The sequence below is a fragment of the Coffea eugenioides genome, unplaced genomic scaffold (assembly GCF_003713205.1).
Source record: "Coffea eugenioides isolate CCC68of unplaced genomic scaffold, Ceug_1.0 ScVebR1_383;HRSCAF=1054, whole genome shotgun sequence".
In the NCBI taxonomy this organism is placed as follows: Eukaryota; Viridiplantae; Streptophyta; class Magnoliopsida; order Gentianales; family Rubiaceae; genus Coffea; species Coffea eugenioides.
In genome coordinates this window covers 1-11622 of record NW_020864217.1, presented here as the reverse complement: position 1 = coordinate 11622, position 11622 = coordinate 1, and the positions used below count along the sequence as shown (strand labels likewise).

Below are 11622 nucleotides of genomic sequence, written 5' to 3'. Positions count from 1 at the left end.
CCGTACCCGTCAAATATTGGCGGGTCTGGGCCGGGTCCGGGTCCAGACCCGGACCGTTGACAGCCCTATGTGCCATCAAGCCATCTTGTTCTTAGCTGGTATAGGTAATAATTAACGTCAGAAACTCAAACTTTGTCCTTGTCTTTTCACCTTTATCTCTTGCGTCAGTGCTCCAATCAAAATAATATGAACCGTGGTCCTGCGTCCATTTTCTTTGCTTTTAGCCTTACATATTCCAGCAAAACTTTCTGAACTTTAGTGCAATCTTTCTTTTGACATACAATAATTAGGCAACCATGTGAAAGTTTTTGGACTCCGTAGCACTGTTTGAGGTCAAGGTTGAAAGGAAAACACTAATGATTGTTTTTGAGCAGTGTTGGGGAGATGTGATGGTCCTGCTTTACTGCAATACCACATTTTGATTTTGGATGGACAAAATTTATGAATATTGGCCTTCATATTTAACATTTAACATGTGCCCTGGATATCTGTCTATGAAAATTTTGAGCTAAATATTCCCACTCGTTCTTTTCTCCTAAACAATCCCTACCTATGACTTTTGAGCTTTGGATCCATTTGTCAAGTTCTACAGTGAATTGCGCTGTTTACGATGCCATTGAAATAATTGCCCATGGATGACTCACATCAGCCATGTCTATATTGTTTCCTGCCATTTCAGCTCTCAAGCAGAAATGTTCCTGCTGGCCACTTGATTGCCTTGCTGGCTAGTGCATATTGATAATGTAGATTTGCTGTTCTAGCGATCTATTTGCTTCCATCAAATTTTGTTGTTATCTTTACTGAGATTCCATCACACGTTCTTATGCAGGAGAGGGATGCTAGTATTTTCTTCTCTTGTAAGGTCCATTTCTCTGTTGCCCTCTCTTTTATTGCGGTCCTCCAAGTCAAATTCGCAAGAATGATTGAATTTTGAGCATGCCAGCTTGCACGTGTACTAATCCAACTATCTTATTTACAATAATCTCGTATCATAAATATAGTGTCTACCAGCCTCCAGATTTCAAGTCCCAATTCCTCATGGCAATCCCTTCCTTGACCCAAAACTCTTCTTCCTACATTGAAGGCGGTGATGAACAAACATTGTTTAACAAAGAAAAAGAAGATGGCAGTGATCAAATTCTCTCTGTGCTCCCTAGGGAAAGAGGGTGGTTAAGTGAGCACATTCACTTGTACCAAGGTTTTTGGTATTCCACGGGAGTTCTCAAGGGACTCCTAATTCTCCAGAAACATTTTTGGGCAAAACCAAGTGACATCCTCTTGGCCACATATCCAAAATCGGGAACAACCTGGCTAAAGGCACTTCTTTTCACCATAACAAATCGTACATGTATCAGTCATCCCGATCAAAATCCTTTGCTAACGGCAAACCCTCATGAACTGGTTCCCATGCTGGAATCATATGCCGCCGCGAATCCTGTAAACCCAAAGCCACCCAATTCTCTCATGCACACTCACATTCCTTACACCTCTTTACCAGAATCGACAAAATCTTCAGGCTGCCATATTGTCTATGTTTATCGAGACCCGAAGGATGTGTTAGTGTCATGTTGGCACTTTGTAAACAAGCTGAAACCTGAAGCAGTGCCACGAATTTCATTAGCAGAGACATTTGAAAAGTTCTCTAAGGGTGTTTCACCATATGGACCATACTGGAATCATGTGTTGGGGTATTGGAAAGCAAGTATAGAATGGCCTGAAAGAGTATTCTTTATTAGATATGAAGACTTGAAGAAAGAGCCTTGTTTCCAAACAAAGAGATTAGCAGAATTCTTGGGGATGCCTTTCACAACGGACAAAGAAGGTGAAAGCCTGGTAAGGAAAGTGGTAGATTTCTGTAGTTTTAAGAATCTGAGCAATCTGGATGTGAATAAAACAGGATCACACTCAGGGTTCGGGTTTCCGGTCATAGAAAACAAGATCTTTTTCAGGGAAGGTCAGGTTGGTGATTCCCAAAACTATCTTGAAAGAGAAATGATGGATCATTTGGATCAAGTTACTGAAGAAAAATTTAAGAAATTTCATTTGAAGACATTTTCTCTGGAGGATGATGAGAAGTCAGAGGTATCCATTGCCATGTAATTTTAGAAAGGGAAAATTGTGCATGCACGTGATTGTCCAGTGCCACTATCTCCTGTTGCAGCTACTGGAACGTGAGAAGGTGGTTGTGGAACGTGAGAATGTCATTTCGAATTAGGATAAGAGCAGAGCTGTTAACAAAATAAATCAAGTGAGAAGAACCTATTTATTTATTTACTAGTTTTATTGATGCAGGTTTTTAGCAGTTGTGTTATTTAGGAGTTTGTGTTGTATTTAATAATTTCTTATGCAAGTGATTTTTTATTTTACAAGTCTCACTAAGTTATAGATGGGAAATTTTCTTAAGAAAGTCCAAAAACAGTAAGATTGGTGTGATTTTGTTCCATAATTTGAGATTTCAAGAATAGTGCGTATTATTTATTTTCTTCCTTTTTTCATAAATATTTTGAGTGATTATTTTATCTCTTCAGTATGCATTAATTATTACTAAAACCTGAAATTTTGATTATACAATTAGTATCAGAGCCAAACTACGAGTTTAGTTCTAAGCGTTTCCATTGTTAGAAAATTAAGGCACATGGTTTGCAAAAAAAATATTTAGTTGATTGAGTTAGGCATGAGGTTGGTCCTGAAATATGTAGTTAGTAAAGAATTCGACCATAAGATTGATATAGGAATTATCAAATTGCTATAGATGTCATGACAGAAATTAGAGAAGAATTGGTTGTTAGATTGAAGTATTTGATTGGTTAATCATCTAGAAAAACCAAGAAAACTAGACAGAATTTATTTAGGCATATGAATTGTTAAATAACAGCTGAAGTTTTTAAAAATTTGGTTGATGATGAAAAGTTTTCTATATCGGCTCCTATAAGCACAAATATGCATACATATTTTAGTTAAATTTTAAATGTGAAAAAAATATCTGGAGTCAATTGATAATGTGAAGTTTATTTTACTAATTATGGTAGTGGAATTTTTGAATTATTTGGAGGTGATAATTTTGGCAAGAAAGCAATCTATGATTTTCTATGTTTTGGCACTTATATTGATGGTAAATATGGTGACTTTGAAGATGATTGAAAACTTTGATCAAGAAAAAATTGCTGAGAAATTATTTACGAAATACAAAGTTGATAAAATAAACCAAGCCTAGAAGAACCCATTTATTTATTTACTAGATTTATTGGAGTAAGGTTTTTAGTAGTTATGTTATTTAGGAGTTTGTGTTTTATTTGGTAATTTCTTATGCAAGTGATTTCTTATTTTACAAGTCTCAATAAGTTATAAATAGGACATTAGTTGAGGCATTTTCTTAAGAGAATCCAAAAGGGTTGATAAGGTTTTATTGTCGTGTGATTTTCTCGCATTGTTTGAGATTTTAATAATAGTGTGTACTGTTTATTTTCTTTTCTTCCACCTAAATATTTTGAGTGATTATTTTATCCCTTCAATTCTAAAATCCTGAACGTACTAATTATTATTAGAACCCTAAATTTAGGTTCTACAAAAGCTATTAGCAAACTATAAAGAGATTTGAAGTGTCAAAAACTTGCTCATGTTGTTCAAGGTGTTAGGTGTTTGAGTTTATTTCCAAGAGTATCAAGGGTATTGGTCAATGATCTGAATGATTTTAATGAAAGAGTATTATAAACGAACATGTGTCAATTTGTATTATCCTGTCATCTCATCTTCCTTTCTCCATCGTTGTCCTTGATCAAAACAACAGACTCAAATGCTACCATTTTCAACATGGAAATGTTAATTTAATACTTTGATGAGTAGCAGCATATTAACTGAAACAAACAGTATCTAGTAGGGTTAATTGCAACATGCACCCTAATTTTTACCACCTAAACTATGATTTTTAGCACCTTAAACAAGAAGGGTGGATAAGGCATTTCAGAATCCAAAGTTATCGGAGAAACTTGAACCAGTCCCTTCTACCCCCCGATGATTTTTCTAGCATGGTTTCGGTGTACTAATTACAATATCACCTTGTCATTGTTCCTTCTAGGAAACAAGGTTGTATTCCTTTTTTGGTTGAGGCAGATATTTTGAGATGGGATTATGATTCAAAGAGGTTCAAGATATACCTTTTGTTATTTCATTGATGAGGAAAAATAAAATGTTTTGAAAATGGCATGGCTGTCTACAGAATTAAGGAGAACATTGGGACCAAATTAACTTTTTGGCTTCTAGGACAGCTACAGAAAAGAAAGTCGAATTATAACATTGTTTTGTATTTCTAATTTTTGTATTATAATTATATATAAGTTTTGCTAAATGACGGGTATTTTACATACATACAAGTTAAAAAAAAAATCGAATTACACCCGTTCACTGCAAGTGACGGGATTTTTTTTATCAATGCAAGTTTAATTCCGAATTTACACCCGTTGGACTGCAAGTATACAGGTCGCAATTGTAGTACGAGATGTGTATCGGGTCGATCCCACGAGGAGCAATTTAAAACAATTATTAGATACTAATTTACTCTATTATTTAGACTCACAATTAATTTGAGCAGAAACTTCAGATTTTAATTCAACTACAAGAGTTCTTAGCTAGATAAATGCAATTTCACAATAGGAGTAGAATTCACTAAATATTAAGATCTAGGGATGTAGATTCCACTTATGACACAAAAGATCTAAAATGAATTAATTCAACACTTGTTACTGCTCTTGTTTAACCAAGGATTCATTTCCAGAAATACCAAAATCACATTCTCATGATAATAATGGGTTAAAACAGATTAGTTTTTCCTAATCTCTTGGTAAATACTAAATCTGTTCTTATTCACACATGAAATGCAGATTTCATCCACTTGAATGTATTTCTATTCTCATGAATATACAACTCAAGTTCTACTTGTGTCATTCCATTATTTTTACCATTTCTCAATGAATAAAAATAACTATAAACCTGCTATTGGTGATCAAGCAACAACAAGTAATCCAACATACACAAGTAGATAAGTTAATACAAGACATAACAAGAATGAATAACAATCACTTCATATCATTTGGCCATAAGCTTCATCTACTCCCTAGATAAAGAAAATTAGCTACTCATGAATGATGAAACACTCATAACTTCATTAATGTAAATCATCATGAATTACAAATACAAACAGAGTAAAGAAAGTCTTAGCCAAGATATGGTGAAGGCTTCCAAAAATCTCCTTTGTCTTGAACTTGGATGATTACAAGATGAAACCTCAATTGCCCCTTGCAAGTACCTAGCTAGAGAGAATATGTTTTTCTGTAAGAAGCTAAGCTACGAATGGCTCTTCATCTCTCCCCATATCTCTGCATAAAAAACACTCAAATGCTCCATTTTTCCAAGTCAAATTCTATCCTTTGATCCCCAAATCTCCACTTTGTTAGCATAGTCAAAAACCAATATTTTTGACTTGAAAATAAGCCACTTTTCTTGTCCTTTTGTCTTCTGAAGCATGTGCACCGAATTCCCTTGCAACTTATAGCTGGAAAGTGGTATGAACACAAGAGAATTGGCTGAGTCAAATTGCAGAATTTCGGCTATAAAACGCGCTTACACAAAACGCGGTTACAAGTCACGTTTTGTGTACTCGCGTATTCACTTTGGCCTTACTTCATCTGCGATTTTCTCTATCATAAAGGCCGAACTAGCTTTTGTACAAAACACAAAAGTTGTAGCCCTTTGAGTTAGCTTTCCAATGCTTCAAGAATCATCCAAATCGGAGCTTTGTAGCCTGAGATATGATCGAAATACTGTCACCTGTTCAAACCTCTGTTTCAGATTCCGACCACAGGGTGCAGCTTCTGTATTCCAGCTTTTTGTCCATGAAGATGGCAGAACTGGATTTCGATGTCTTCATACGAATTGTAGGTCTCTTTCTTAGTTTTAAAATGGTATAAAGATCACCTCAATCCGATAAGTGTAGCTCTAGATATGATCAAAATGCTGAAGAGTGTCAAAACTGTCTTGAAGTGCAATTCTTCACTTGAACGTTTTTCACTTCATTTTTCTTTTCACCACTTAAATTCATCACCAAATCTCTATTTTTCACTTCAATTGGCCTCCTTTGGTGATTGATTCATTATTCCTGCATAAAAATGAAGTTTTTACTATTAAAATCAATAGAAATGCACTATTTTCCACTTTTACCAAAAATATATAATTTTACCAAAAACCTCTTTATTTTAATTATAAAACTAAATAATCAACTCAAAATTAACTAATAAAATGCACTTAAAAATACGTAAAATAAACTCTTATCAAATACCCCCATACTTGAATCATTGCTTGTCCTCAAGCAATATAAAATTCCAACCATCAATGATCCAAAAATTTAAAATAAACATATGTAGTATTTCAACTCCATTTCCTTGAATCAAGGTAAATAACCCTTATGTGATCTTTCCATTAAGTTCAAGTACTCATAATATCAAGCAAAGAAGAGCCAAGTATACCATAATTTTACCAATTCAACTCAACTTCTTATTTTTATCCAATTTCGCAAGCAAGCAACTCCTATAGTCAATAAAGATGCTAACTAATCTCATGATCAACTTCTTATTTTTCTTAAAGAGGGATTTAATTTACTTTTATATATATATATATATATATATATATATTTTAAGGATTAAATATTACTTAAGTTGTGAAAAATGCCTTTTGACGCGAAGATCAACATTTTTAGATGCAGATCCCCGGTTACTCAACATTTCACATACTCAAGTTGCTTTGCATACTCTTAATTCAAGTACCTTTTTACGCGAATGTCGACATTTGTAGATGCCAACCCCCGGTTACTCGGTACGAGAATCATTGGAGTAGAATAACCATTTTTTTTTTTTTATTTTTTTTAACAATATATAATAAAATTCCCTCTAAGAGTAATCATGAGAAGAGTATGACACTTATTAACCATATTAATTTCTTATCTTATAAAATTAGATAAAAAGAAGAATTTTCATCAAATATACAAAATGTAGGCATAATTTTCTCCACTTTACTAGATATACTTTCCTATAGATGTAAAAATTATAATCACATAAAAATCATTTCCAAATTTCATGAGAAAAGAAGTATCAAAACCGCATATATTTATTTCAAAAGGATAAGTGACAAAATTTTATTTATTTATTATAGTTAATAACATATATATGTATAAGGTTTTGGAAAAATTTTGACAGAGTCTCCCCTTAAAAGTGGACTAAATCTCCCTGCCAGCAACCACAAGAAACACCATTTAAGCACAAGAATTATATCAAACACAACTAAAATCACAAGTACCACACATTTCTTCCCCCACACTTAGAATACACATTGTCCTCAATGTGTAGGGAAAGAAAAGAAAAGAAACAAAAGAAAGGAACAAGTGACTCCCCAAGTGAGATGACTGCAGTCCAGTGAAGCCTTGAATCATGAGTCATCGACCGCTCAACCATCCACAGTCAACGATCTACTAGTTACTGCCACAAGTTCCAATATTCAAAATAAGGAATGTAAGTTAACATTTTTCAAACAAAAGATAAAAATAACAAGCAAACAAAAGAAAAGCCAGCCAAAAGGGAAGCCTCAATCATCCTCTTCATCGCCATCTTCATCATCATCGATGGGAGGTGGGCGTGTGCCTAAATGATCTTCAATTCGGTCCAGGCGAGTATCCATTCTGGCTAAATGATGGTCGATGTCGTCCAAGCGACCGAAAAGCCGCTGCCAGTTGGTCTGTGGCGGAGGAGGAGGTGGTGCTGCAGTAGATGGTCCAGCTCCATCGCGACCATGTCTAGCCTTTTGTCTCCGCTCCTGAACAGGGCGTGGAATGTCTCCCGTGCCAATACCAAGGCGGCGAAGAGTAGTGATAGTCATCTCAGCACGTGGTGGAACATACTCCCGCCGCATGCCTTCCAACGGAACTTCAAAACGGGGGAAGATTAAAGTCAGTAGACGAGGAAATGAAAGTTTGAAGGAAGTTGTCTTACGCCTCGCCGTAGACCTAATGTGGCTGATGATGATGTTAGGCAATGAAATCCGAGCATATGGAGATGTCCGGTTATGGAACATGTAATCCAAGAAGTAGATATCGCTCTTGCGGACCTCCGTGTGCCCCGTCTTCTTTGGGATGACATTGTGAGCCATCATGTAAATGATAAGACGATGACGAGGTTCGAATACATTCGCCAATATGGTCTCCTTTCTGGTAGAGCGAAAAGGTTGGTACTCAAGACCAAACCTAGCCATGGCCAATGAGGGATCCCACCTCCTATTCGGGGGAACAAACTCCTTCTTCAAGTCTACTGGACGTCCGTCATCCATACACCCCAAAATAGCAGCCAAATCTTGCCGTGACAAGGTGATTCGTCTTCCACGCACCCAGGACTCAATTATTTCTCCACTATGGCGCGCCTTACTTTCAATGTTGGCGTAAAACTCGCGCACCAGGTCTGGGTAGTAATGGTTTGGAAGGGTGAGAATCGGAGCCCATCCTAGCTGAGCAAAAGCTTCTGAGATGTTGTACATCATCTCAACTGGTGGACTGACGTGCATCTCAAACAAAAACTCCAAATTAGCACGCGCCTCATGCCACTCCTGATTCCTGCGAGTGTTGAACCTAGCACTGTCAAATACCGATTTTCCCGCTCCACGGGAGGTGCCCTCACCAGGTCGACGGTTAATTGGTGGAGGAGAAGGTGAATTCTCCTCTTCAGTCACCTCCATCTCTTCATTAACCTCCCTCTCCTCACTACTAGAGGATGAAAGTACCGCTCTTCTTCCTCTTGGCATAGTACCTAAAAAATATTTCAATTATTCACATGTACTACAACTCATTTTTTTGGCAACAAAAGTTCAGCATTAATCCAAATAACCTCAAATACAATTGCTTAAGTTCTAATCATTCAATGATCGTACAAGACATATTTTCTGCCTAAAGTTGCCCAAAATCACCAAATTACACAAGATATGTATCAATTATAATTCAATTAGTGAAAATAGGAGCAATTATGATTATAACTATTTAGAATTAACAATAATAATATGCTTTTAGCTATAATCATGTTTAGGCAAAAATTAAACTAACTAACTCACCAAATCAACCAAATTACTCACTATACACAATGCACATGCTTAAACATCATCAACTAACCCTTTTTAACCATAATTTAACATCACCAATGGCTCAAAAACATCCTAGTTCCTTTTTCCAATTTCATCTAAATATAGCAATTGTGAATTTTAAAGTACTTGAAAACCAATAAATTGCTACATTTAAACATTTAAACATGCTTAAACAATCATAATAATCATGAATAAAATCAAAAATAGCCATGAACCTTATCAAATTTTCGAAATTAAAAGATGTCAGATAGCTCAGGATAAAAAATATGAACTTCTAAAATCAAAATATTTGATGAAGAAACTTACCTCAATCACGTAGAAGGATGTTTGGTGATGCTAAAAATGCAAAAAGCCCTATGAAACAACCTCCAATTGACCTCCAATTGAAGAAATTAGAGTTTAAGAACCCTAACCTTCAATCCCTCAAAAACCTGATTTTAGGTGTTTTTCTTGGATTTTAATCGGTTAAAAAGGTTGTATGAAGCTCAAAAGGTGTTGGGGTGATGATTTCTAGCAAGATTATGGAGTATAAATGAAAATTTGTGAGTTGGGTAGAAGGAAGAGGGAAAAACGCGGCTGGAAAAATTGGAGAAGTGAAGAAGAAAGGCTGAAATCGCGTTTCTGAAGGCTATATTCAGACACATAAAACGCGACTAAACACGCGCCTTCAACTCGCGTTTTTGAAGTCGCGTTTCCTGCACAAATCTTGCAGGAATGAAAACGCGACTGTGTTGGAAAACGCGACTTTGAGTCGCGTTTCTGAAGTCGCGTTTTTGAGTCTTGATCCAGGCTTGAAAACGCGACTTCCATTAAAACGCGACTTTGGGTCGCGTTTTGAAGGCGCGTTTTCTGTTCTGCAGGTGCAGAATTGAAAACGCGATTCCTAGAAACGCGACTTTTAGTCGCGTTTTCTTTGAAAACGCGTTTTCTGCTTCGATTTTTAGCAGAATTTCAACTTTTGAAAAATTACAAAAGGTACCCCAATGACTCAAAATGCATCATAGATCATTTGTTTGCCAATTTTAATGGCTGGAACAAATGTAAAACATTAAAAACATGCATTTTACCCCTTTATAATGAATCAAAAACACCTTTAACGCAAATCGAGGGGTTGAGTTGTTTGATCAAAGTTCGCCTTTTTTGTACTCAATTGGTCATCCTTGCCTTCAATTGCCAACCCTACATTACAAAAACAACAATTTAGCTAAAACATTGATTCAAACCACAAAATCACACCAAGTTAACAAATATAACCTAAATATTGGGTTGCCTCCCAATTAGCGCTTTTGTTTATAGTCGTTGGCTCGACTGAAAAAGTTGAATCACTTTAGAGCATTAGAGAGCGATTTTCTCCCCATGGGTCGAAACTCCCGAACCAATCCACCATGTGGTGAACCATGCATTGATCTTCATAGTCCAATTTCCTCAAATGCCAAGGAGGGATATTAGACTTGTCATAGAGAGGCTCAACTTCACCTTGGAGTGGATTTTGCTTGTCTTTTCTGAATTGGCTCAACTTTTCACCATTTTCATGGAATGGAGAATTTATTAAGCCAACTTCCATCCTTATCTTCTCCTCCTTTGTTCCTACACCATGAAAGTTAGTACCAAGGACATTTATAAATTTAACTTCTTCGGTCCTTTCTTGGTTAACCTTTTCATCATATGGCATATTAGAAACAAGAGCAGTAGGCTCTATACTCCCTTCATTATTATCCAAATTGAATTCCAATTCCTCACCATTAACCCGTAATATAAGCTTACCTTTTTCTACATCAATTATAGTTCGTGCAGTGGCTAAAAACGGTCGTCCTAGAATAATTGGCATTCTCACATCTTCTTCAATATCTAAGACAACAAAATCCACAGGTATTATAGATTGTCTTACCTTTATGAGCACATTTTTCAAAATACCCATGGGACGTGTGATTGACCGATCCGCCAATTGCAATGTAATATTGGTAGCTTTTAGCTCTTGAAGTCCCAATCTCCGGGCAACCGATAACGGCATAAGTGACACACTTGCACCTAAATCACATAAAGCATTAGAAAAATGCAATTGACCAATAGTGCAAGGAATAGAAAAGCTTCCCGGATCTTTCAATTTAGGAGGGAGTTTATTCTTAATCAATGCACTACACTCTTCCGTTAATGCTATCATCTCATTATCTACAATTTTCCTCTTCTTTGACATGATGTATTTCAAGAAACGTGCATAAGAGGGAATCTGTGTTATAGCATCAATGAAAGGAATGTTAATGTGCAATTGTTTAAACATTTTGAAGAACTTTTCAAACTCCCGATCCTGTCCATCTTTCTTCAACCTGTGAGGAAAAGGTATCACATTAGAATTTAATTTGGGATGAAGTGCATCAATATCAATGATAACATGATCATTTTGAACTTTCTTGCTGCCCTTACAATTGCTTGCTTCTGTCTTTTTCACCACCTGAA

The 11622-nt window shown here is 36.0% G+C and overlaps 1 protein-coding gene across 1 annotated transcript; it reads left to right on the top strand.

The window, feature by feature from the left end:
• Nucleotides 1-568: 568 nt before the first annotated feature.
• On the top strand, nt 569-2424 carry LOC113758199 (flavonol sulfotransferase-like). The gene has a single exon (XM_027301151.1). It carries the CDS (start codon nt 937-939, stop codon nt 2098-2100), a length of 1164 nt encoding a protein of 387 aa, XP_027156952.1. The 5' UTR covers nt 569-936; the 3' UTR covers nt 2101-2424.
• Nucleotides 2425-11622: the final 9198 nt, after the last annotated feature.